Raw genomic sequence first — 26,044 nt, forward strand, 5'->3', positions numbered from 1 at the left:
CTGTTCAAAATGGCATTCGAGCGAGTCTCGTGAAGAAAAATGAATGGTTCGAAAAAGTCTGTGCGTAATTACGAGGTCGGTGAATAGGAAAGTCAGCGTCATTCATTCCCGTTGACCCCCTGACTGACCCCTCTCAACTGACTGCACTGGGGAAAAGATTGCATTTATACGGATGACTGCAGATCATAGTGCAATTCAGTGCATTCAATATTAAGCCAATTTAGCCACAAAATTCGCACTATCGGCGCAGGGTTTTATAGCTATAGTCATCATTAACATAATTGGCAATATGAAAAGGTTCTTATTCTAAGGTATTATTGTCAAACATTAATGAATTCTAAAAGTGGAAAATAATTACATTTTTAGTTGATGTACTTTTCATAATCGGGTAATGAACTAAAAGTGTCAGAATCTGGCAGAAAATATTGTATGATTAAACAACGAAACTAAACAATGAACAAATCATCTCAGCTCATATAGCTCGTGTAGCTCATGTATCTCATGAAGCTCGTGTAGCTCGTGTAGCTCATATAGCTCGTGTAGCTCATGTAGCTTGTGTACCTCGTATAGCTTGTGTAGCTCATATAGCTCGTGTAGCTCATGTATCTCATGAAGCTCGTGTAGCTCATATAGCTCGTGTAGCTCATATAGCTCGTGTAGCTCATGTAGCTTGTGTACCTCGTATAGCTTGTGTAGCTCATATAGCTCGTGTAGCTCATGTATCTCATGAAGCTCGTGTAGCTCATATAGCTTGTGTAGCTCATATAGCTCGTGTAGCTCATGTAGCTTGTGTACCTCGTATAGCTTGTGTAGCTCATGTAGCTCGTGTAGCTCATGTACCTTGTGTACCTCGTATAGCTTGTGTAGCTCATGAACCTCATGTAGCTCATGTACCTCACGTTCCTCGTGTAGTTCAGTTTTAACCTGTAATTGCCTCGATCAATTCTCTTCACATTCATGATCGTCGATCGTTGTCGACGGCGACGGACAGACGGACGGCCGGCGCGCGCGACGGGAAACCGATAAAACCTACGATTGGTCATCAATTCGTGGAAATCAATCAATGATCGATTCCGGAGACGGGGAATGAATTCAGACGAGACGAACGCAGACACGTCTACAGCAGAGGGGAAGACAGTGGAGAACAGATCTCAAAGATGGCAGAGGGGAAAATGAGACAGAATGGAATGAGGGGCATCTGAAAACCACCTTATTCTGTGACTATTACGAGAGAAGATTTTCCCTGAATTGTATGATAGGATCCTTGCGCCTTGTGAGAATAATTCATTATTTCTATTATCATTAAGAAGAAGGATATTGGGTAGAGAGGATGTAGATTTAGGTGGAGGGTGAGAGAGAAGGGGAGATTGAGGGGGGGGTGACGTATAGGATGTCGAGAATTTAAAAGACAGATTGGACGCGGAACGTTGAATGGTAAGAGTGTAACGAGGAGCGAGAGAGGCGCCGAGCTTTGAGACACTATGATGCCACCTGGTGGATTATATAAGAACTACTACGGTACAATGATGTAATTGGTGAGGATGCTGCAGCTGCTGATACCGCCGCCGCTGCTGCTGCTGCTGATACCGCCGCCGCTGCTGCTGCTGCTGCTGCTGCTTCAGATGATGAAATAGATCGATATAATCTATATCTGATAACACCAGTACCCAATGGTATATATATATATACCGTAATATCGTCGATCACTTCTACTCAATGATAGACAATATATCAGTTTACAGTTACATTGTATTACAATTACAATTACAATGTATTACAATTAATGACACTGCATTAGTACAAACCAGTACATTGTAATACAACTATTAATTAAAATCATTAAAATTGTAATAGTTTCTGTAGTGAGTGCCTTGTTATGTTATTTGAGGTACCTTTAATATATGCACAAGACACAGAATTTCTGGTAAAAAATCCTAAGATTTCTTTAAAGGGAAATGGATTTCACAGCATCAGAAAGCATTACTTGATTCGTAATGATCTTCAAGATGAATGAGGAGAGATGGATAATGGTTGGTATAAACCATTGATGAAACGATCGGAGTCTGTTTTAAAATCTGCTGATAACAATCATAAAATCATTAGAAATGTTAAAATAATCATGAACTCGAGAAAAATTCTTTATTCTGGGACTTCAGATAACAGTAAGGATTGATGATATTTAAGCCATGTTGCAGTTTAGTATTCAGCTCATAGAAATTCACTGAAACATATTTTTGTTATGTAATGAAATCACATATAACTAGAAATGTTAAAGTTCTCACACGAGCATGAGAGCCGCCGCCGAGCGCCGGAAGGTTTAATTATCCATAAACGAAGAAAGCGTACTAGTCGATTTAGATCAGCCCAGCCCGGAGCTTCCTGACGAAAACGCGACGGTCGGTCGGTCGGGGAGTTAGTCGATATCGAGGCCCTCAAGAGTAAAATACTCACACAACTTGCGATTGTGAATCAAAATCGAAGCCTAAAGCATCGTAGACAATATAATTAGTGTGTATTACGCCCTCAGTCTCCCCCTCCCTCTCCTCCCTCTCTTACTAATTGATTCTTACTCATTATTATAAAATGAGGGGATACCCTCTCGAAAGTGAGAGAATATTAATCATCATTATAGATCTGAATTCAGTAATTACTGATTCATACAGAAATTTAACTCGTGTCAACTATTGCGCCAAATTATATCATCTTAGTAAATATTTCATTACCTTTGTCTCCACATCAATTTCTTGTTGTTATCATAAAAATGTAGTCAGCCAGTTTTCGCATTCCAAACTGGAACAGTCGACGATTCTTTGAGAATTAGCGCCGTTATCGCGTTGTCGAATAGCTGTCGAGAAGAATTTGAAGTAAAGAATTTTTCACTTACGTTTCTCGTTGATGTTTGCCGACACTGAATTATGTTTTTACTGCCTCAATAATCAATTAATTAACTGAAAATTAGAAAAGAGAATATTTTTAAACAGGGATTAAACAATAAACAACCGTTACACGGCAAAACTCACAGTTTCTAACAGTTTATTCTGTCAGTTCCAAAGTTTCGACTAAATTCATCATTATATCATTATCATCATATTCTTATTTCTCTGACGACGTTTAGTGTAGCCTAATGAGCAAAACTCACAGTTAATGATTTAACAATTTCAGGAAGTTTTGACTAAACTTTATCCTTATTTCAGATTATCATATTCTTATTTCTCTGATGACGTTTAGTGTAGCCTAATGAGCAAAACCCACAGTTAATGATTTAACAGTTTATTCTGACAATTTCACGAAGTTTTGACTAAGCTATATCTGTTCATATACAGTAACTCAGATCAACATGAATCTCTACGAATGATCACAACACTGGCATCCCTATATACCGGTACCTTAAACTCATCTTTTAATAATTCAAGTTGATAAAACCATTAAATTCTTAAAATATTGCTGCAAATAATCTCTGAACAATTTACCGAATAACAACAAGAACAAAAGGTGAAAGAACTGAACGAACACAGAATTCGAAAATACAAATCTTACGATAACTGCAAAATATCAACTAAAATTCCGTCTTCAAACAAGAATTATCCAGCATTATTTCTTCTTCAACTCTTTCATTTTACCGAAAGAAACGTTGAGAAGAAAAGACGAAGATGATGATATTTGCTCACACAACACAAACTCCAGTTCCGTAGCGTTCAAAGAAAACACGCGTCTAGTACTAACTAAACCGAATAAACCGGACCCCCCCGCTAACAGGCAATCTTACAATACGTGTTAAACGCAATATTTTTGCAATCAGAAACTGAAGAACTTCCAGCAGAGAATTCTCCTTCCATACTTCACTATTTCAACTATTACTGATTTTTTATTCGTTTTTCTTCTCAAAGGAAGGGTAAATGAGAGGAAGAGAGGGGGAGAGAGAGAGAGAGAGAGAGGGAGGGAGGGAGGGAGGGAGGGAGAGTGAGAGAGAGAGAGAGAGAGAGAGAGAGAGAGAGAGAGAGAGAGAGAGAGAGAGAGAGAGAGAGAGAGAGAGAGAGAGAGAGAGAGAGAGAGAGAGAGAGAGAGAGAGAGAGAGAGAGAGAGAGAGAGAGAGAGAGAGAGAGAGAGAGAGAGAGAGAGAGAGAGAGAGAGAGGGGGAAAAGAGAGAGGGGAAGAGACAAAATCTCCTCTCAAGACTTGGAACAGATAGTCTAGTTTTTCTAAATATTCCTTGCATTCACTTTTAAAAGCTGCAATAAAAGCATTAAAACCATTTAGCTATTAGTAAAAAGCATTAAAACCATTTAACTAGAAAAAAAATCCCTTCGCATTTTGAAAGGCTTTTACTATTATATTCGATCGTGTTTAGTTTTGACAGGTTGGTAATTAAGGTTTGCTTTGGAATTCATGTTTCAGCAAAAGAAGATACCCGTCCACTTGAAGCTATAGACTAATCAACTAACGACGCGAAGATTTCAAATACATGCCCACCTGAATGCCAATGAAGCTTAGACTTAAAGCGTCATCCCAGGTTTTATGATTTCATTATCTATCTATCATTTATCAGCAGATTTACAATAGAAGTGAATAACTGGCCATTTGACAAATGAATTAGAGACTTTTAACCCTTTAAATTACTTTGAACCAAGACCCAGGATTTTTTTTGTATAAACAGATATGGGATATGGCTCGTCAGTTTGAAATCTATTGTCGTCGAGACGCTTTACGCTAACTTGTTGAATGAGATATAATCGGATTTAAAATAAAAAGCCCAGAGCTTCTTCCCGCTGACCCCCCCCCCCTGCTTTAGAATTAATCCCCCCACCCACACAAGGATTAACCTCAAGTATAGAAATATATATATATATAACTCTTTCTTTGATGTTGTTGTTGAACTAATGGCATTAATGCAACAATTACATGACAGACAATCAACTGGAATACTCTCGAGGGATTTCGGTATTTTTCCAGGGTTTATCGATTCACCAACTCGATATATCGATAAACAATATCGACACAGCGATGAACTATATATACATGAAAACCGATTAGTTTTTGATGTTTTATTTGATGTGAATAAAAGGTCTAATGGGTTTAGAAAAGACTATAATCCAAGTGGTTTTAAAAACATGTTGAGTATAAACTCAACTGTATCAATTTTTTTTTCATTTTCATCTCATACTTTGCTCAAATTCTAATATATATATTTTCCAGTTATTTACATAGAATATAATGTTTATCATAGTCAAATATCATTACAATTTCTATATAGATATCTATTAGAATCAATGAATGAATGAATGACTGATTGCCAGGGCTATAGATATTCAAATTTCTACTATAGACTTATCAGTCCTGGTCTCTGATTGGTCCTCTCATGTCACATGAGTTGTCTGCAAAGCCTAGGGTTACTGTGATTGGCCAACCCTAGATCCTAAGTTGGCCAGTTAGGGTTGCTGTGATTGGCTTATCCTAACCCTAGGTATGTTAGGGTCACTGTGATTGGCTGGTCACTGTTTGGTCCTCTCATGTCACATGGGTTGTCTCTAGGGTTGCTGTGATTGGCTTACCCTAGTTCCTATGGTGACCTAGTGGTCTGGTAGAGTTACTGTGATTGGCTAACCCTAGGTCTCCAATGTTGACCAGTGATTTGTTAGGGTTATTGTGATTGACTGATCCTAGTAGCTGGTCACTGATTGGTCAGTGGTGGTCATGTGACCTCAGTGAGTAGTGGTGTCACACAATACTATATACTGCCAGTTGTAAACAGTGAATTAAGGGCCCTGACTACATACCTCATATTTTGCGGGTTTACAAGAATCAGGTGTCAGTTCATGGGTCTCATGGTTGTGAAAGAGTAAACAGCTAATTTAGGACCCCATTCAACATTCAGCCATAAAGGCTAGAGCATTACATAGCTGTTATAATGAGAAATCCTTTAACTGGTTGGAGCCAGTATTTAGAACTGGCACCACAAGTGTTAATTAAGTCAATACAGGTTAATTATGATGGATTATAATAAATTCCGATCCTCACACGTTTGAGGTGAGAGTGGTATATGATATAGTGTAATTGGGACACCTGACACTCAGGGCATTGTTTTGATGTTATTTATATTGTGTCAATGAGTATAATGTTTGCTGGTGTGGGACATACTGTAATTACGCCATTATCAATTGTACCCTCTTTGATGTTCCTCGTCATCGCGAACAAAACATCAGTCTACGCGAACAAAAATTGAGCAATCCTCCGGCAGCGGCGGGCTTCATAAAACAACACGCGAACCCCCTGTTGTTTTAGTGAGAAGTTCTCTCAGGGGGCTCTAACCCTCGGGGGGGGGGGGTCCTGTTAATTTTGCCCACACAATAAATACAGCAGCTGTGACTGCATGTGCTGATTCAGTAATTGAAGCCTCTATCAGTGATCAATTAAAGCTCAGAACTACATAATGTCGAATTTGTGTCGTGCCTTATGATTAGTAAATTGCGAGAAGTTCTTTGTAGAAATTTTTTCCCCCTCAGGCCTGGTAAACTAAATAATGCCGTGTATTGAACAGTCATGAAGCTACGTACATACTTTTTTCTATAGTAATGGAATAAAAGAAATTTACAATTTTTGAATTTAAAAAAACTTTAAATGGAAAGGTAGGAAGGAGGTTAGGGAGTTTTCAATTGTTCTTTGTCTATTTTCTAAGTTCACAGTTGTGAGCAATGATTTGCCTCAAAGTAAACCTATCCTTGCTCAACTCTAACTCACAAAGTTGTGGAACTGGATCCTGAGTTCGCAGTTAACTCTAACTTACAACTGCGGAACTGGATCCTGAGTTCGCAGTTAACTCTAACTTACAACTGTGGAACTGGATCCTGAGTTCACAGTCAACTCTAACTCACAACTGTGGAACTGGATCCTGAGTTCACAGTTAAAACCTAACTTACAACTGTGGAACTGGATCCCGAGTTCACAGTTAACTCTCACTCACACATTTTAAGTTGTTGTTTCCTGTATTTCCCATTCAGACAATTCATATTTTCGTAGCCTCTCGATTTTCATAATTCATCCCGAACAAAAACTGTTATAAGCGCACTTCAAATAAACACGCGCGTCATTTAGATCTCATTACACCATATGTCTCCTCTCACTATCCGTATTTCACGTGCGGACACAAATTTTTCATTCATCGAAAAACTTAATGAAGTGTTTTTTGAATTGTTGTCGAGAGGCTGTGAATGCGCAAATCTACACAGAATTAGACGATCATTCATGAATCTTTCAAACGTATATCCACTATCGCCGTATGTCACTAGTTTTACTATTTCGAAAAATCTGATATTGATATTTATCACTCGTAGCGCAGAAATACGTTATACGCAATTCGAAATATCAATATCATTCTTATACGTTTCGATAATGTTTTAAATTCAATTGTCTCAAGTGCTGAATCCAGCTGTTTATTACTTTTGAAATCAAAATGTGGATTTAACGCTCAATTTGTAATAAGGACCATTCATTTATTACGTACGCATTAGGGGAGGGGGAGGGGTCAGTGCAATTGCGTACTGTTATGATTAATGTAGGCCTATATGGAAAAAATGGCCGATTTTGCGTACAGAGGGGGAGGGGGGTTGATAAATTCAAATTTTATGCGTACGTAATAAATGAATGATCCCATATATAAAGTAAATGCTTTCTATATCAAAAGTTGTTGGTCCACGCCACGTTTTAAATCTGATTTTGTGTGATTTTTCACTATCACTATCAAGAATTTCTTGACATTTTTCTGAACACTGCAAACTGTACTGGAGGCGCATTGAATTAAAATATCGATATTTTTAAAGCCTAGAACATTAACTATCGCGCGAACCCTGGTAATTTCCGAGAATTTAAAGACACATTCTCCGAGCACTGCTCCATATTTGTGGGTGCATTTAAATTCGATTAAAATTGTCGATATTGCTGAACGCTTTAAACCGTGGTTATATCCGGCCAGGTTTCGTATTACTCAGGTTTTCTGGTAGTGCGTTTACACAGCAAACACAGTCGTAACTGAATCCACTGAATGTGAAATTGATCTTGTTATCATAACCTTTAATAAACACAGAAATCCCGATTCAATATCGTTTTTACCAGATGTTTAAATATCATTGTAAAATCGCGTCGTTAGCTATATCTTTACTCATTGTTCGGGCTTTTTTGGGCAAGAGAATTGAGAGGTTTTTTGGGCTGAAGACGACAAACTATCTAAGGCTAAATTGAGTTCAACAAAGTCCAACAATTCGAATTCCATGCGATAAAATTCATCGAAATGAAACCACGATATATAAATATTTAAATAAGTAATTTATATATTAATATCTATTTTAATAATCAAAAAAGTAATTGTAAAAATTTAATAATTTAAATAAAATTTAATAATTTGAATAATAAATATTTATATAAGCGTGTACGCTTATGTCGAGTAGGTTTATCGGCTGCCAGTTCAGGACTCAGTGACTTCCAGTCAATGTCAATGTCAAGGTCGGTCGATGTTAAGTGATGTATTTAACTTGTCTCTAGTCGCGTTAAATTGTTAATTTCGTCGTCGACGACTACGGACACGAGATATATTTACGACTCGAGCGGCGCCAACAATGCGATCGTAGCCGTTGATAATTACGTCAAATCGTCATAGATACCGCGCAATTATCACGCGTTTAGACGGCGATGATTTCGAAGCCGATAAAATATCAATTTCGCCGACAGACGACGACAGGGCGATGTGGAAAACGTTTTGTTTCGGGTGTTTAGGAACACGACGAGCTACGTTTTAATAATTACGGTCGTTATTAGTTTCGATATACAACAATTACCGCGTCAACCTTCATCATCACACTTAACACTATCATTAGTTACAGAGTGTGAGGAAAAAAATATTATTTGCCGTTAGAGAGAATTATGTTTTTTTTGTTTTTTTTGACGTATATGAAATATATCTACGACTCGGTCAGGATCCAGTTGCGCAGACTCGGTCAGGGTCCAGTTGCATAGACTCAGTCAGGGTCCAGTTGCGCAAACTCGGTCAGGGTCCAGTTGCGCAGACTCAGAGCTGTTACATTGACTTTTGAACCAAAATGAGCTTAGACCGATCTTAAGCTGTTAATAGAACCAAAAAGAACGTAGACTGGTCTCAAGTTGTTAGTTTGGTTTTATAACCAAAATGAATTTCAACTTTTCTAAGCCTTTAACTAAATCTAAGCCTTATTTACTGTGCAACTGATCACATGGTCAAGTCCTATGTAATGTGGGGCCCGACACTTGTGTAATAGGTTGGGAACATTTTTTTGAAATATTTGTCAGTTATTACCATGGTTACTCATTGTCACTTTGTCAGTTGTCATAGTTAAGCATTTTAGAGGTAGTTCTGTCCGATCTTCTGCTGCTGCTGCGGGACACATTTCCACCATCAAAACAAGGAATGCATCAATAAAAAATATCAAAAACAACTAACTTCCAATAGAAAACATTAACTATATTCTACAAGCACAGGTAACACATGCAATAATCAAAGAAACTAAAAATCAATAATGAAACAGAAACTCAAAAACATGGAAGCATCTTGCTTCTTCGATAAACGGTCACAGATCCACAGCAAAGTCAAAGGCCTCAAATCATTCCAATAAATCAAATTTGAAAAGTTTCAGAGGAGGCAGAATGTGATCTTGGATCTGAGACAGTGTCAACTGGCATGCGTCTGAAACCAGCTCACCGAAACTCTCAAGCTCATGCAACTCATAAAATCTTCTCTCATTCTTTGAGACTAAAATGAAAGAAATTTAACACAAATAAATGATTGATAGTTTAGTAATTTAAATGAATTATTCTATAATCTATTTCTGCCAGAATGGTTGCACATTTTTTGGCCAGACCTCAATCAATGCCTGCAGTATCCTGGTATGTTACTAACATTAGATTTTTTTTGACACGAGTAAATCATTTTTCTCATAAATGGTCTTAAATATATCTTCCCATAGTTTTTATTGAGGCTCAGACTTCACGTCTATGGAGCGATCTTAGTCCCCTTCAACACAGATAGCTATGGCCAAAAAGGTTGGTGGCCAAGGGGGGGTGAAACACATGCAACCAATCTGAATAAATAACTACCCATATTCTAACTATAGCTACTGTTAAGTTTAATTATGGTGCAAGGCTGCTACAATCTTCATCTCATACGCCAAAAACGGCAGAGCACAAGTAGGCCCCAGGGCCCAACGAATCGAATGAGTGGTGTCAAAATTAATAGGATTCATAGAAAACTTGCATCATCATTATCATCGGTTATTGAAGCTTTCATCATGCGGCGGGAGGATGTTATTACATGCGTGGGTCAAACTTCGACACAGTTCACGGTTCGGTAGCCTACCTCTTTCTTCTCTCCGTCTCCTCGGCGCGAGTCGCTCAGCCGTCAAACTGGGGAAGAAGCCAGATGATCATTGCCTTCCAAAAACAAACTCTCCTACAGCCGAATATCAACTGAATCCAATCCACCAAAAATCACATCCATCCTCTATTCGATTTATTCCAATCGTGAAACGAACGTTTAAAGCGTGCCATCGTTATCAAGTGTTGTTAAAATAGTCTTTTAATTCGGAAAACGCTTCCTCAAATGCGCCGCCATTTTATTTAAGCCATAGCCGTCGCCACTTGCCGCAGCTACTTTGTAGATGGCGCCAGCTCTCGACCGAAAACCTGAAATAAAAACAGTTAATGATTTCCACTACGATTATCGGATTTAAGTTATTGTCTTAATTCGACAGCTCCCCGACAGTTATTCAAATCCGATAATGTGGGTCTTCAACCTCAAATGCGTTGCATATGCATTCCCCAATCGACAATTATGCGTGGTTTATCTTTACGAAATGGAGGCAAGCTACAGCCTTGCTTGACTCCCTACTTATGAAATAAATGAAAAGACTTGAAAAGAAAAGGCAATAATTAAATAGATCTAAATTCTAGATTCCTCCATAAATTTAAAGCTAAGATTATTTCCTTCTTTCCTGATAATAAAACTGGACAGAGATATCTTAATTCATCGCAAAAAACAAACGAAAAGAGCCAATTTTTGGCTATGAACAGAACTTAATAAATAGAGCCAACCAGGCAAAATAAAATGGATTAAATACATTAATGTCATTCAGTTTATTAAATAAATACATAATAAGACGATTACAAAATCTATAATGATTATAAATGCTTTATGAATTCAATTCCTTTAGAATATGTATTTATCTTATTTACACATATATTACAAATCCATCGCCATCGTGTGATCACCGATATCTCTTTATAAATCTACAGCTTGGACCTTGCACCCCCCCAGCCTGTATCTGGCACCCCTCAACTTGGACCTTGTACTCATCAGAAATTATCATAATCCACACTTCAGACACTTTTAATCGAAAATGAACTACAAACACCAGATATTAGACATTTGGCAAGCACGCTTTCAAAAACTGATTGTCCAAACTTCAAACTAAAACTGGAAATGTCTGTAAGGCTAGTTAAAGAGTGTCCAGGCTAGAGGGGTGGCAGGTTCCAGGGCAGAGATTCATAATTACATAGAACACAAGTAAAGCAGATGCTTATCTTCCGAAACTCACTCCTAATAATTTCAGCGGTAAATTACTCGAAATCTTTGATAACTTTTTTGATGATTTTGCGAGTAGATTTTCGTACTTGAGCTTCGACTGTCGGTTCTTTCTCTTTCGGCGGTTGCATTTTGAAATTACGAGCCGGTTTCAACACGATCTTCGTCGTAGGTTTCAACAGTTTCCGTGGCGACGATGAAGGCAACTGAATGTTGCTATGGAAATCCTCGGGATTGTCGTCGATAGCAACCTGAAATTAGCAATGATGTAAAAATTTAAAAAGAGATAGCAAAATATCCTTTTTGACCACTTAAAAGGATAATGATTTGACACCAAATAGGGGTGGAATTTTACCGGTCTCAATTTTACCGCAGTAAGAGACAGAATCTACTGTATTTCACAAACTCTTACTCAGTATTTGACACCAACTCGGGGTGGAATTTTACCGGTCTCAACTTTACCGCAGTAGAGACAGAATCTACTGTATTTCACAAACTCTTACTCAGTATTTGACACCAACTCGGGGTAGAATTTTACCGGTCTCAACTTTACCGCAGTAGAGACAGAGTCTACTGTATTTCACAAACTCTTACTCAGTATTTGACACCAACTCGGGGTAGAATTTTACCGGTCTCAACTTTACCGCAGTAAGAGACAGAGTCTACTGTATTTCACAAACTCTTACTCAGTATTTGACACCAACTCGGGGTAGAATTTTACCGGTCTCAACTTTACCGCAGTAGAGACAGAGTCTACTGTATTTCACAAACTCTTACTCAGTATTTGACACCAACTCGGGGTAGAATTTTACAGGTCTCAACTTTACCGCAGTAAGAGACAGAATCTACTGTATTTCACAAACTCTTACTCAGTATTTGACACCAACTCGGGGTGGAATTTTACCGGTCTCAACTTTACCGCAGTAGAGACAGAATCTACTGTATTTCACAAACTCTTACTCAGTATTTGACACCAACTCGGGGTAGAATTTTACCGGTCTCAACTTTACCGCAGTAAGAGACAGAGTCTACTGTATTTCACAAACTCTTACTCAGTATTTGACACCAACTCGGGGTAGAATTTTACCGGTCTCAACTTTACCGCAGTAGAGACAGAGTCTACTGTATTTCACAAACTCTTACTCAGTATTTGACACCAACTCGGGGTAGAATTTTACAGGTCTCAACTTTACCGCAGTAAGAGACAGAGTCTACTGTATTTCAAAAACTCTTACTCAGTATTTGACACCAACTCGGGGTAGAATTTTACAGGTCTCAACTTTACCGCAGTAAGAGACAGAGTCTACTGTATTTCACAAACTCTTACTCAGTATTTGGCACCAACTCGGGGTAGAATTTTACCGGTCTCAACTTTACCGCAGTAAGAGACAGAGTCTACTGTATTTCACAAACTCTTACTCAGTATTTGACACCAACTCGGGGTAGAATTTTACCGGTCTCAACTTTACCGCAGTAAGAGACAGAGTCTACTGTATTTCACAAACTCTTACTCGGTATTTGACACCAACTCGGGGTAGAATTTTACCGGTCTCAACTTTACCGCAGTAGAGACAGAGTCTACTGTATTTCAAAAACTCTTACTCAGTATTTGACACCAACTCGGGGTAGAATTTTACAGGTCTCAACTTTACCGCAGTAAGAGACAGAGTCTACTGTATTTCACAAACTCTTACTCAGTATTTGACACCAACTCGGGGTAGAATTTTACCGGTCTCAACTTTACCGCAGTAAGAGACAGAGTCTACCGTTATTTCACAATATCTAACATTCAACAACAACATTCAGAATTCTAATAAAAGCTAAAATGCACACAACATCTAATAGCAAACTGAAACTTTATCTACACAATAAATAACCTCCGGATTAACCAATTCAGGATATTGGTTATTTTCACTAAAATCTGGTGTAGATATAGCTTTAGATAAGTGATCATAACATGCAAGAGTGAGCAAGCAAAAGAGAAACAGGGAGAGAGGAGAGCGTGGGGAGAGAGGGTGAGGAGGGAGAGGGTGTGGGGAGAGAGGGTGAGGGGAGAGAGGGTGAGTAGAACAGGAGTGAAGTGATAAAGATATAAAATTGAAATGGGATAGGTAGAGAGAGGGTGAGGATGGAGGGAGATGAAGGGAGTGAGAAGGGAAGAGAGAAAAACAAAGATTGAAAGAGGGATAGAAAGATAGGGAAAGTAGTAGATAAAGTTAGAGCAGAGACGGGGATAGTTGAGGGCGAAGAGATGGGCAGAGAGTAAGGAGAGTTGAGAAGAGAGAGAGAAGAGAGAGAGAGGAGACAGAGTGCAAGACTGAAGCAAGCAGTCCAGTCATACACACACACCACTACATACATAAATAACGGAAGCTATAACAACAATAACAACAGCTAGATGGCGCTCTATGCATCGCCTACTTCTTCAACATTTTCCTCCTCTAAGTCTTCGAGTTTGATACGTTTTTGAAGCGGTTCATCGTCGTGTAACTCTTCTGAAATCGAAACAAAACATCGAGTTATTGGTGGCAAAAGATGAAGCTAATTTGAGTAGAATACTGATAAATCTGATATTTGAGTGGTGCCATCTAGTGGGTTCACCAGGCGATTCAAATATTACCGGTATCTAAATGCGTCTGCGGGTCGACGTGCACGTCTGCTGCAACCGTCATCAACATCTGCTGATGGTCTCCATCTTCACCGGTTACTATTGTGATCATACTCTGAAATCAAACAAAACCATGAAATATTTTTTTCTAAATTTTTTTTGAGATATCGAAAATAAACTGAATACTATCGGAGATATATCGAATCACCACTTACGGGATCTAAAACGTTCTCTTCACTTTCCTCTACGATTTCCTCTTCTTCCTCTTCGTCGTGTTCCCTTTTTATGCCTTTGTTCTTCACGAAATTCAGCGCCAATTTTCCAGCTTCTGCAAAAACAAACACTTTAATTTAGGCTAAAATACAAATGATATCTTGTTTCCCCTGATCGACCGGGGGTCATTTTTGTGAAATTTGCAATCAGTTCATTTCTATTACTGCTGGGTTTGTAATTGTTACCCTGATCATGATTTATAAAAGGTAATGTACAGGGTAGATGGCGGCCGGCTGTGTCCACTAAAAGGCTCATCAGAAATGAGAGAAGCAAGGTATCGATTTCTTTAGCCTTACTAGTCAAACGCTTGCATTGGATATAAGAGGTCACATGACTGAAGTCGTCCCATTTTAACCGGCTCCATTCTCAAACGACGCCGCAACTTACCGGTCAAGGTCAAAGTGCTGCCACCTTCCAGAGCAGACGTGATCAGGGCTCCGTCGTCGGTAACCATAGTGATACCGTGTTCCTGCAGCCAATTCAACGCCTCCGACGCATTTACACCTGATGATATAAAACATTATCGGTAAACCAACAATGAAAACAGTTGATGAATTCAAACTAAAAGGCAACAGTTTTGAGAAAATACAATCGAGGACCAGCTGCGGCAAGCACCTTAAAAAAAAAACCCAATAACTTTTTCAACTAATCTAACTTCCGACGAAAATGCCTGGTAAATTTGATTCGATATATCTAAATCTCGCGATAATCTCTCATAATCAAAAACACGTCGATGAATATCTAAATCTCGAGAATATTGCGACAAAATCCGAGTCTTATTATCATCAACGGTTTCGATATTGCGACATTTTATTAAAAGACGATCATTAAGATAAAACTCGAGATTACCTTAACTATCAACATTTTAATAAACGGCACAACATCAAAACAAACGGTTATATTATACAAGATAAACCACTGATCTAAGGATCGACGTTAACCCAGGTGTTTAATGAAAAAACATTGACTAAATATTAGAAAAACAGACAAGATTTATGGATTGAAAAAGATATATAAACTGCAAGATTTCACCAGTCTCACTACCTCTGAGAAGAGACTGCTAAGCTCGTTCTGCTAATTCTTACACCAGTGAACAGGAAAAACAGTAAGTTGATTTTATAATCTCGTTCTCAATTTCAGATACTTCAACTTTACCGCAGTAAGAGACAGAGTCTACTGTATTTCACAAACTCTTACTCAGTATTTGACACCAACTAGGGGTAGAATTTTACCGGTCTCAACTTTACCGCAGTAAGAGACAGAGTCTACTGTATTTCACAAACTCTTACTCAGTATTTGACACCAACTCGGGGTAGAATTTTACTTACAAGGTCTTTTCGCATTTTTCTTTTCAGACCAAATTCATCATGAAGTATTTGATGTTGATCGCTTTAATCGCCAGCGTGGTCGTCATGACGATGTGCGCCCAGGAGGAAGGACAGTTAGGTGCCGATATGAAGCGAGGCAACAGGTACTGGAGATTGCCGTTTGACAAACGGGTCGCTCTCGATATTGATTGGGTTGTGTATCGCCTTGGCAAAACACATGATATCGAAAATTTGGCCAAAGTGGATCCGGTGAAAGAAGCGCTTACCAAGTTGAAGACCAAGGTCGACGCACTACTGGCCTAGATGGCAATTATATTCTGAAATAATTCATTGAAAATTTTTCAAAGAAAATCAATTCTTATAATTCTAAATTCTAAAACAAATCTATACTCTTTTGTCGCTATGACAATTGTACTCATTTTTGGCGTTAATTTCAAATAAATTTTTTCGTTGTCTTCGAATTCCTGTTTTTGGGTTGTTTTTACAAGTGGCAGATTTGAAAAGATCGTCGAGTTCACTGATTCTCAACAAGGTGAATCAGCTACAGCAGTCCTAACGCTACCGAGTTCCCTGATTCTCAACTCGGTGAAATAGTCTCAACACGCTACTGAGTTCCCTGATTCTCAACTTGGTGAGATATTTACAGCAGTCCTAACGCTACCGAGTTCCCTGGGCCAGGTTTTATAGACTGGTGTCATCTTAAACCCCGGGGTTAACTCGAATGAAAATGTCCCTAAGTTAGCCCCCTAATAATAGTTGAAATACGAGTCTGGGCCCTGATTTTTATCTCATCCATTCACGGTAAACTCCATGAAAATTTCTGGAAGGCCCTGGGGGCCTGTAGTGAATATTTCATTGTCTGAAGAAAAAAGACATCGACATGGAATAAATGACATTCTCCAAAAACGCTGAAGAACCACAATTCCCTATCAAGACAGCTAAAACGCATAGCTAGATTGCATTGCGTTAGAATGCATGGCACAGGGTCTATTAAGCCTAGCGCACATCGACAAAGAGACTGGAGACAACTAGTTGCTAGTGAGCGAGTACCCCGCGCACATTGAAAATTTAGTAAAAACCAGCAACTGCGTGGCTCATGCCGGTCGCTAGGTCCATAGCGCACACATCGACAGCAACTGAGATGTGGTTTAGCAAATATTCCTGAGGGCATCACAAGTCACGTGACAAATAGCTTTGTTTTAGTCAGTTACAACAATGTGTTGTTGATTATGGAGCGCTCACATCGACGGATATGAGAGCAACTGAGTACAACTAGTTGCTCAAAAGTAGAACATGAGCAACTGGGTGGAACTGGAGATAGATGGACGCTAACCAGTCGTAAGCTCGCTCACATCGACACATTCGAGCAACTGATTGTATCCAGCCAGTTGCTCTCATGCGCCGAAAACTACCTGGCAACTAGTTGTCTCCAATCGCAGTGTCGATGTGCGCTAGGCTTTAGGACACATTCTATACGGACAGAGTTGGATTAAGGAGGTGGTCTCAGGGGTCCAGATCCCAACCTACAAATTTGACCATCACTCTCTAGGAAATTACATCAGATGGATAACTACATGTAACACCGAAAATGGGCTTCCTCCTCTAGTGCTCATTGACATGGATGCTTTTTCCCAGAAATGCCTCTTCCTTTCTTCTGGACCTCAGCCTTCCAATTCTCCTCAATCTGCCTCTGAACCATACCATCGCAACCAAGGATAAGTAGAGAACAACATGATTTCATAAATTACCTGTGCAGTTTTCGCTCATTTTTTGTTATGATTATCAAAATCAGACCTGAATCATATAGAAATTCCAATATATTGTTGGAGAATTTTGGGACAGAAAATTTATAATGTTTATTGCAGCTGTAAAGAAGGGCACCATGAGTTTGAATCCTGGTGGCGAGGGGCGCCATGAGTTTGAATCCTGGTGGCGAGGGGCGCCATGGGTTTGAATCCTGGTGGCGAGGGGCGCCATGGGTTTGAATCCTGGTGGCGAGGGGCGCCATGGGTTTGAATCCTGGTGGCGAGGGGCGCCATGGGTTTGAATCCTGGTGGCGAGGGGCGCCATGGGTTTGAATCTTGGTGGCAAGGGGTGCCATGAGTTTGAATCCTGGTGGTGAGGGGCGCCATGGGTTTGAATCTTGGTGGCGAGGGGTGCCATGAGTTGGAATCCTGGTGGCGACAAAGTTTCTTGGTCAATAGTTCTTCATTGGTCTCTACCCAAATGGGAAAATAAACCCCAAACCTGCGAATATTACCGTGTATGCCACTCAGTGGGTTGAAGGTATTGAAAAAAGTGCAACCAAAAATGACGGTGAAAGGTATGTAAATAAAAGATCCTTAATATTGATGCCTAATATAACTAACTGTTCCAGGATCCATAAAAATCTGTCATTCCTGGATATAACGAGTTTTCAAGGAGTTTTAAAGGAGAAAATTTCAAATTTCAAGGAAGTGTCAGCATCAGTTTCATATCCAAATTACTGTAGATTCCTCCTAAATCGATACCGTGTAGGGCGATTTTGTAAAAAAATTTCTATCCACGAGGAAATCCTTAAGGTGCAGCTTCGAATCAATGCACGCAGCCAAAATCAGGGGCTGCAGTTGCTCAAAAGTTGTTTAGAGTTAACCAGTGGATAGTGACAATCAAATGTTCATTGTTACTATGGTATTTATTAACTGGTTATCATTAACCAACTTTTCAGCAACTGCTGCCCCCCCCCCCCCGGACGTTTAACGATATAGTACTGACTCGTCTCATTTTATTTATTCTACACCCTGTTAACGCTAGGCTAATGAAAGTTATAAGACAATGGGCATCTGGCTCTGACTTTTAAACCGTAGCACCACCGGTCTGTCGATATCGATCTGTCGTTTGTACGTGTTGACATAAAAAGCCATTTTACGCAGCAATAAAGATATTTTGAATTGAATCGAACATAACCGAGTACCAGCTGTGGCAAGCGAGCGTAGATTAAAATCACCAATAACTCTTTCAACTAATCTAACTTCTGGCGAAAAAGTTTCATATCATAAAATGTGTGAAAAACTTTTATAAAACGACATCTCGGACGATATGAAAATATCGCGATAATCTCATAAACGACATCGAGCTGAAAACATGTCGTAAATCTGAGATATCTAAACCGAAAAAAATATTGCGATAAGAACACGATAAAAATCTACTGTTTTATTATCAGGTTTATATCGATCTAATAAACCGCATAACATCAAACAAATACCGTAGATAAATTATGCAAGATAAAACCCACTAATCAGAGGATCAACGCGACCCGCACGTGTTTAATGAAAAACATCCGTGAAATATTAGATGAAATTACCGAATTTTACGAGCTTGATTTATGCATTTGAAAGTGAATATAAACTGCAAGATTTCACCAGTCTCAGTACCTCTGAGAAGAGACTGCTACTCGTTCTGCTAATTCTTACACCAGTGAACAGGAAAAACAGTAAGTTGATTTTATAATCTCGTTCTCAATTTCAGATACTTCAACTTTACCGCAGTAAGAGACAGAGTCTACTGTATTTCACAAACTCTTACTCAGTATTTGACACCAACTCGCAGTAGAATTTTACCGGTCTCAACTTTACCGCAGTAAGAGACAGAGTCTACTGTATTTCACAAACTCTTACTCAGTATTTGACACCAACTCGGGGTAGAATTTTACCGGTCTCAACTTTACCGCAGTAAGAGATAGAGTCTACTGTATTTCACAAACTCTTACTCAGTATTTGACACCAACTCGGGGTAGAATTTTACCAGTCTCAACTTTACCGCAGTAAGAGACAGGGTCTACTGTATCTTACAAACTCTTACTCAGTATTTGACACCAACTCGGGGTAGAATTTTACCGGTCTCAACTTAACCGCAGTAAGAGACAGAGTCTACTGTATTTCACAAACTCTTACTCAGTATTTGACACCAACTCGGGGTAGAATTTTACCGGTCTCAACTTTACCGCAGTAAGAGACAGAGTCTACTGTATTTCACAAACTCTTACTCAGTATTTGACACCAACTCGGGGTAGAATTATACCGGTCTCAACTTTACCGCAGTAAGAGACAGAGTCTACTGTATTTCACAAACTCTTACTCAGTATTTGACACCAACTCGGGGTAGAATTTTACCGGTCTCAACTTTACCGCAGTAAGAGACAGAGTCTACTGTATTTCACAAACTCTTACTCAGTATTTGACACCAACTCGGGGTAGAATTTTACCGGTCTCAACTTTACCGCAGTAAGAGATAGAGTCTACTGTATTTCACAAACTCTTACTCAGTATTTGACACCAACTCGGGGTAGAATTTTACCAGTCTCAACTTTACCGCAGTAAGAGACAGGGTCTACTGTATCTTACAAACTCTTACTCAGTATTTGACACCAACTCGGGGTAGAATTTTACCGGTCTCAACTTAACCGCAGTAAGAGACAGAGTCTACTGTATTTCACAAACTCTTACTCAGTATTTGACACCAACTCGGGGTAGAATTTTACCGGTCTCAACTTTACCGCAGTAAGAGACAGAGTCTACTGTATTTCACAAACTCTTACTCGGTATTTGACACCAACTCGGGGTAAAATTTTACAAGGTCTTTTCGCATTTTTTTTTTCAGAACCGAAATCATCATGAAATATTTGATGTTGATCGCTTTAATCGCGAGTATGGTAATCATGGCGACGTGTACCGCCGAGGAGGATGATACCAGGGTGAGGAGACACTGGGGTTGGCACATGAGCGGCGAAGAATGGGCCGCCTGGTACATCAAAGCTTATACAAATTACATCAAACGCATGTACAACATCGCAGACTACGCTAAACGCGATCCAGTCAAACAAGCTCTTACCGATATGAAAACAATGATCGAAGGCTTACTGGCATAAACCGAGCTTAACGAATTTTCAACATTTTTTCTCATTCGCAAATTTGAGTGAAATCATTTTCTTCTTTTGTTGAAAAATCTAGAAAAATTAATCTTTCCTCTTTAATGTTAACTATGACAAATTTTCGGCAGCAATCAACACGAGGAATAAAAGACTTTGCTTCCCTTCATCTGAACCAATTCTCATCGTGTTTTTAAAGGGTTTTTTCTTCGATCGCAGTCGGTAAAGAAAGTTTCGATTTTAACCGATTGTCAACTCGGTGAAATATTCACCGATCGTCCACAATATCCACAAAAGGCGCAGGTTATAAACTGGGTGGAAGGATTTCAAATGAAACTACTCTGAAGATGGGTGGAAGGATTCCACCCGAAACAACTCTGAAGGTGGGCGGAAGGATTCCACCTGAAACAAACTCTGAAGGTGGGTGGAAGGATTCCACCTGAAACAACTCTGAAGATGGGTGGAAGGATTCCACCAGGAACGTAAGGAAAGAAACAAGAACAGTTATTTAAATTGATACTGTGGATTTCTCTCAATGAATTTTCATCATGACTTGAAATAGTCTCAACTATTTACAACCATGAAGGTTTAACACTGAATTGTTGGAATGGTTCCAGTTGGGGGAGGGGGAGCCAGAGTTGGGGGGTAGGGTGTAGGGGGGATAGTTTACTAACCTGTAGGTAATGAAGCCGTATCGAGGGGTGCTGTAGCCTCAGCTAACGCAGCCAGAGTTGCTAACACAGACGTGCTATTCTGTTCGGAGAGCTGCGATGATGAAGCTGCTTCAAACAAAAAACAAAAAACAAAACAATTTATTCCCACATCTTAAAATCCATAGAAGAACAAACAGTTTTATTTTTCATATCATGTTGAAATCGAACCCGGCCTGTGTGTGTTCTGGGTTGTTGCCACGTTATTATGTAATCTTCTGGGGCCAGTTGCTCAAAGGATGGTTAAAGAGAACTGGTGGATAAATACCATAGCAACAATGAACTTTAGATTGTCACTATGTCAACTATCCACTGGTTAACTCTAACCAACTTTTGAGCAACTGCAGCCCCAGCTATTTTAAGCACCACTATTGAGCTGTGTCTGTAAACCTATATCTTAACGTACCGGGGTCAGTTGCTGAAAAGTTGGTTAAAGATAACCGGCCGTTAAATTCCGTAGTAACAATGAACTTTAGATTGTCACTATGTCAACTATCCACCGGCTAACTCTAACCAACCTTTGAGCAACTGCAGCCTCTGTAGTTTTACATCATTTGAGACTTGTCTTGAGAAGGGGCATATCTCAACCAGAGAACGTTTGACTTTCAACATGATATGAAAATGAAACTGTTTGTTCTTCAATCGATTTTCAATTATTTGAAGGAGTTTTTAAGGAATCAAGCAGTCGTATGGACCCTGTAAACATCCTCAAAATTATTCAATTCAAAGTTAAACCAAAAAAGTATCAAGGAGTTTAGCCCTGCGCATGCAAGAGATAAGTCCAAAACAAAGTCCGACCACTTTTTTCCGTTTACTCACTACTCACCGGATGCGGACGTTTTTTGCGATTTAGTCTTCGTCACGCGTCTGATGGCTGGAATGGCCGCCGCAGCCGAAGCCGAGACCGTCAATCCGTCACCGAGGTTTATTGTTTCCGTGGTAACCTCGTTCATCACGTCGTCGACGGTTTCGAGGCTGGTGATCGCAGTAATCGGGTCATGCGACTGCTGCGGAATAAACAAGCGTCGTTATAGAAACATGTCTCACAACTATGAGACTGGGTCGCGAGTTTCCCTGATTACAGCAAATTCCCCCTGAGTGAATCAGAAAAATTTCGAGGTTTAAAATGTTACAATTCATTAATTTTTCATTGAATCGCGTATTGATAAAGAAACAATAGTGGTCAATAGCATTATCAGAATTCCGTGAGTTTTTACAGGTATTTGGTAAAACGTGTACGATTCCCAAAAATCCCCGATCATTTCTAGATTTTTCTGATTCCCCGACTTTTCCACGTTTACTAGGTCAGTGGCGCCACCGTCTGTGATTACCTTTACCTTGGTCGGCATGGCTTCGAGAGATTCAGCGATATCGATGCGTTGATTGTTGATGGCTATTTGATACGCGTTACGGTCAAACTGTAACGAGAAATCGAAATATACTTCAAAATCCGCTATTGAAGAATTACCCATGATTTTGAAGTCAAAACTTTCTAAATAGATTTGAAAAGTGAAATGCCCAAAATTTTGAAAACTGAAATTCCAAAAGTTTTTAAAAAAGTTAAATTCCCTAAATCCTCAAACATCAAAAACTTTAGACGAGAAGATACACAATATCCGTGTACGATGATGACGAGAGAAATCCCACGATAACGAAGCCAAGATTGAAAAATTCTATATCAGAATGATTATATTTGAGGAGCGACGTTTCGGCTAACAACTGTTAGCCATCATCAGGCGTACTGTCAAAAATTTTGTCCTAAACAGACGAAAATGTTATTGTACACAGGGAACCGGTTCTACAGCTGTGAGTTAAGAGTTAACTCTTGAGTTTAAGCTCATTTTCAATGAGTTAACTCAAATCCTACCTCAGAACTGTGGAACTGGACCTGGATGACTCACTGGATCCACAGTTCCACAGTTCTGATGAGTTAAAACATTGAAAATGAGCCGATTTTAACTGAAGAATCAACCCGAACTCACAACTGCGGAACCGGGCGGGTCCTGCTGGAGATCTGATGATGTGAATGAAGCGTTACCTTGTCTTCGATGGTTTGATCGGCCCCGTGATTAACGAGCACTTTAACGCAATCGTCGTGTCCACGTTCAACAGCCCAGTGTAACGGTGACATCTTCAACTATATTCACACAACAAACAAACAAACAAAAATAAATAGGCCTATAGTCATCACCTGATTTAGTCGTCACAATAACATCAGCTCAATTTGAGTCGAGATGTTTGTTTTAACAAATCAACAATTTTAGTGTTTTTCTCAATGTTTTGCGTTTCACTGAGAATTGTATTTTTAATTTCTTTAAATCTTCTCAAGTAAAGTGTGTAGATAATTTGCCGTATGATGAAAATAAATTATCATTATTAGTTCGTATTCATAATTAAATTTACAATTTTTTACTAAGTGTTAAGTCATCATTTGGATAACTCGTCACGTTACGAAAGTCATCTTCTTTATTTTTGATTCTCAATTTGTATTTTCGATTCAATTTACGAAGTTAAAGTCATCAAGTCATAGATATATAAATGATCGTCTCAACTAAAATCACTGCAGCAAATAAGACATCACTAAAACACGTACCATATCCCTGGCGTCGGCGTCCGCTCCGTGTTTTAGTAGTAGATCTACGATAGCCGCGTGACCCTCCTGACAGGCGACATGCAGCGGAGTGCGATCGACCTTGGTGCGGGCGTCGCGACTGATTCCGGCGCGGAGTAACACCTCCGCGGTCGGAATGTGACCTTGATTAGCGGCATAGTGCAGCGGAGACGTACCCAACTAGAATAAAACATTCAACGAAAAGAATCTTTCAACATTTTTCTAGGATGCAATTTTCAAATGTTCATTAAAAGGGTTAACTCGTGTTTAAAATCGTTACAATTTAGGGCCTACTGTAAATGATCCAGTTCTACTTTCTGAGTTTAGATTTTACTTTGGAGTTTGCTTATTCAAAATAAACTGATATTGAGTTACTGACAACTGTGGAACTGGATCCTGAGTTCAGAGTTAACTGACCCTAATTAACAACTGTGGAACTGGATCCTAAGTTCACAGTTCTCTAACTCACAACTGTGGAACTGGATCCTGAGTTCAGAGTTAACTGACCCTAATTAACAACTGTGGAACTGGATCCTAAGTTCACAGTTCTCTAACTCACAACTGTGGAACTGGATCCTAAGTTCACAGTTCTCTAACTCACAACTGTGGAACTGGATCCTGAGTTCAGAGTTAATTGACCCTTATTAACAACAGTGGAACTGGATCCAAAGTTCACAGTTCTATAACTCACTAGTTAACTTATTCACAACTGTAGAACTGGATCCTGAGTTCACAGTTCTCTAACTCTACTCTCTAACAAGACTCTAACCCACAACTGTGGATCTGGATCCTGAGTTCAGAGTTAATTGACCCTTATTTACAACTGTGGAACTGGATCCTGAGTTCACAGTTCTCTAACTCTATTCTCTAACAAGACTCTAACTCACAACTGTGGAACTGGATCCTGAGTTCAGAGTTTACTGACTCTTAACTCACAACTGCGGAACTGGATCCTGACTTCAGAGTCCTAGAGCTGGGAAAAGAGAAGACCTCACCAGTAAAATACTAACCCAGTCGGTAGTAAAGGGGGCGCCGTTAGCCATCAGTACGCGAACCTCATCGACATCTCCGGCTCGCGACGCGTGTAATAATCGTTTACCCAGATCGACCAGAGACATTTTCAGCACCAGCTTCTCTCTGTCTCTCTGAAAACACATCACACAAACATTGAGTCTCTATCAAATATTCAAACTGCTAACAATCTTCACATCACTAGAAATTATTTACAAATTGTTAAAAGGCATAAACTTGATTTACATCACACAAAAACTGAGTCTATTTCCATCGGTTTTTAAAGAGAACCGCCTACAATCCGCAGTAGGCCTATATGGTGTAAATAACCTGGTAGTAAAATTTGGCCAGTTTACGAGCCCCTTTGCCGTGGTAGGAATTGAGCTTAAAGGCATTGGATATTTTGCCAATGTTGCATTGTTCCTGTTAACGCTATTTTGCCAATCGCGCCTTCTGATTGGCTAATTGACGTCGCGCATGCGCACTAAGGTGATAATGAACATGGCGGATTTAAATTCCAATTTCCGTTTCTGACTAGCACCATCAAATGAGTAATTCAAGAACTTGAATTTGTCGAGATCCCGTATTACATATTGTATTTTCAAGTTTAAGAAGTGACTGGCGGGGAGCAGTGGTCTTTGTAAATAGCTCTAATTTTTTTCTCTCCTTATTATGTTATGCTATCATTTGTCAGTGTCTCTTTGTATTAATATTTTATGCCGTGTCTGTCCTATGTAATTTCGTCATTATACGGATGCAATTAAATTTTGAATTGAATTGTGAAAGGCAAGAACGAATTCTCGATTTTTCCTCATGAAAACCGTCCATTTCAACCCAGTTTCTCCATCAAATCGATGACCAGGAGACTTATCCATGATGTTACGGGAACAATACCTGTTTATCGGATCTAAAGTCTCCAAAAACTGACGTTAAAACCGATAAATATCGAAAAAAATAGTGAATCAAGAAATTCGAGAAATTCAGGAAGCGATGACCTT

General features: G+C 39.3%; 1 protein-coding gene and 1 long non-coding RNA gene across 2 annotated transcripts; one reads left to right on the forward strand and one right to left on the reverse strand.

The window, feature by feature from the left end:
* Positions 1-11,150: 11,150 nt before the first annotated feature.
* On the reverse strand, positions 11,151-26,038 carry LOC141914106 (uncharacterized). Its single transcript, XM_074805379.1, has 12 exons — positions 25,941-26,038; positions 25,046-25,180; positions 24,018-24,215; positions 23,463-23,561; positions 22,762-22,842; positions 22,251-22,431; positions 21,389-21,496; positions 14,868-14,984; positions 14,423-14,535; positions 14,220-14,322; positions 14,021-14,094; positions 11,151-11,850 (listed from the first exon to the last, which is right to left on the reverse strand). The coding sequence occupies exons 2-12, from the start codon at positions 25,151-25,153 to the stop codon at positions 11,635-11,637; spliced, it is 1,398 nt and encodes a 465-aa protein (XP_074661480.1). The 5' UTR covers positions 25,154-25,180; positions 25,941-26,038; the 3' UTR covers positions 11,151-11,634.
* Positions 15,422-16,269, forward strand: LOC141914107 (uncharacterized). Its single transcript, XR_012620701.1, has 2 exons — positions 15,422-15,585; positions 15,836-16,269. It is a non-coding gene; the product is annotated as an uncharacterized LOC141914107 (long non-coding RNA).
* Positions 26,039-26,044: the final 6 nt, after the last annotated feature.

Source organism: Tubulanus polymorphus, chromosome 12, assembly GCF_964204645.1.
Source record: "Tubulanus polymorphus chromosome 12, tnTubPoly1.2, whole genome shotgun sequence".
NCBI classification, from domain to species: Eukaryota; Metazoa; Nemertea; class Palaeonemertea; order Tubulaniformes; family Tubulanidae; genus Tubulanus; species Tubulanus polymorphus.

Excerpts from the sequence above, each read along its gene's own strand:
- LOC141914106 (XM_074805379.1), bottom strand. The coding sequence starts at position 25,153 with ATGTCTCTGGTCGATCTGGGTAAACGATTATTACACGCGTCGCGAGCC. Across the intron at positions 23,562-24,017 it reads ACGCCGACGCCAGGGATATG|TTGAAGATGTCACCGTTACA; the intron begins GTACGTGTTTTA and ends GTGTGAATATAG. Across the intron at positions 22,843-23,462 it reads ATCAAACCATCGAAGACAAG|TTTGACCGTAACGCGTATCA; the intron begins GTAACGCTTCAT and ends TTCTCGTTACAG.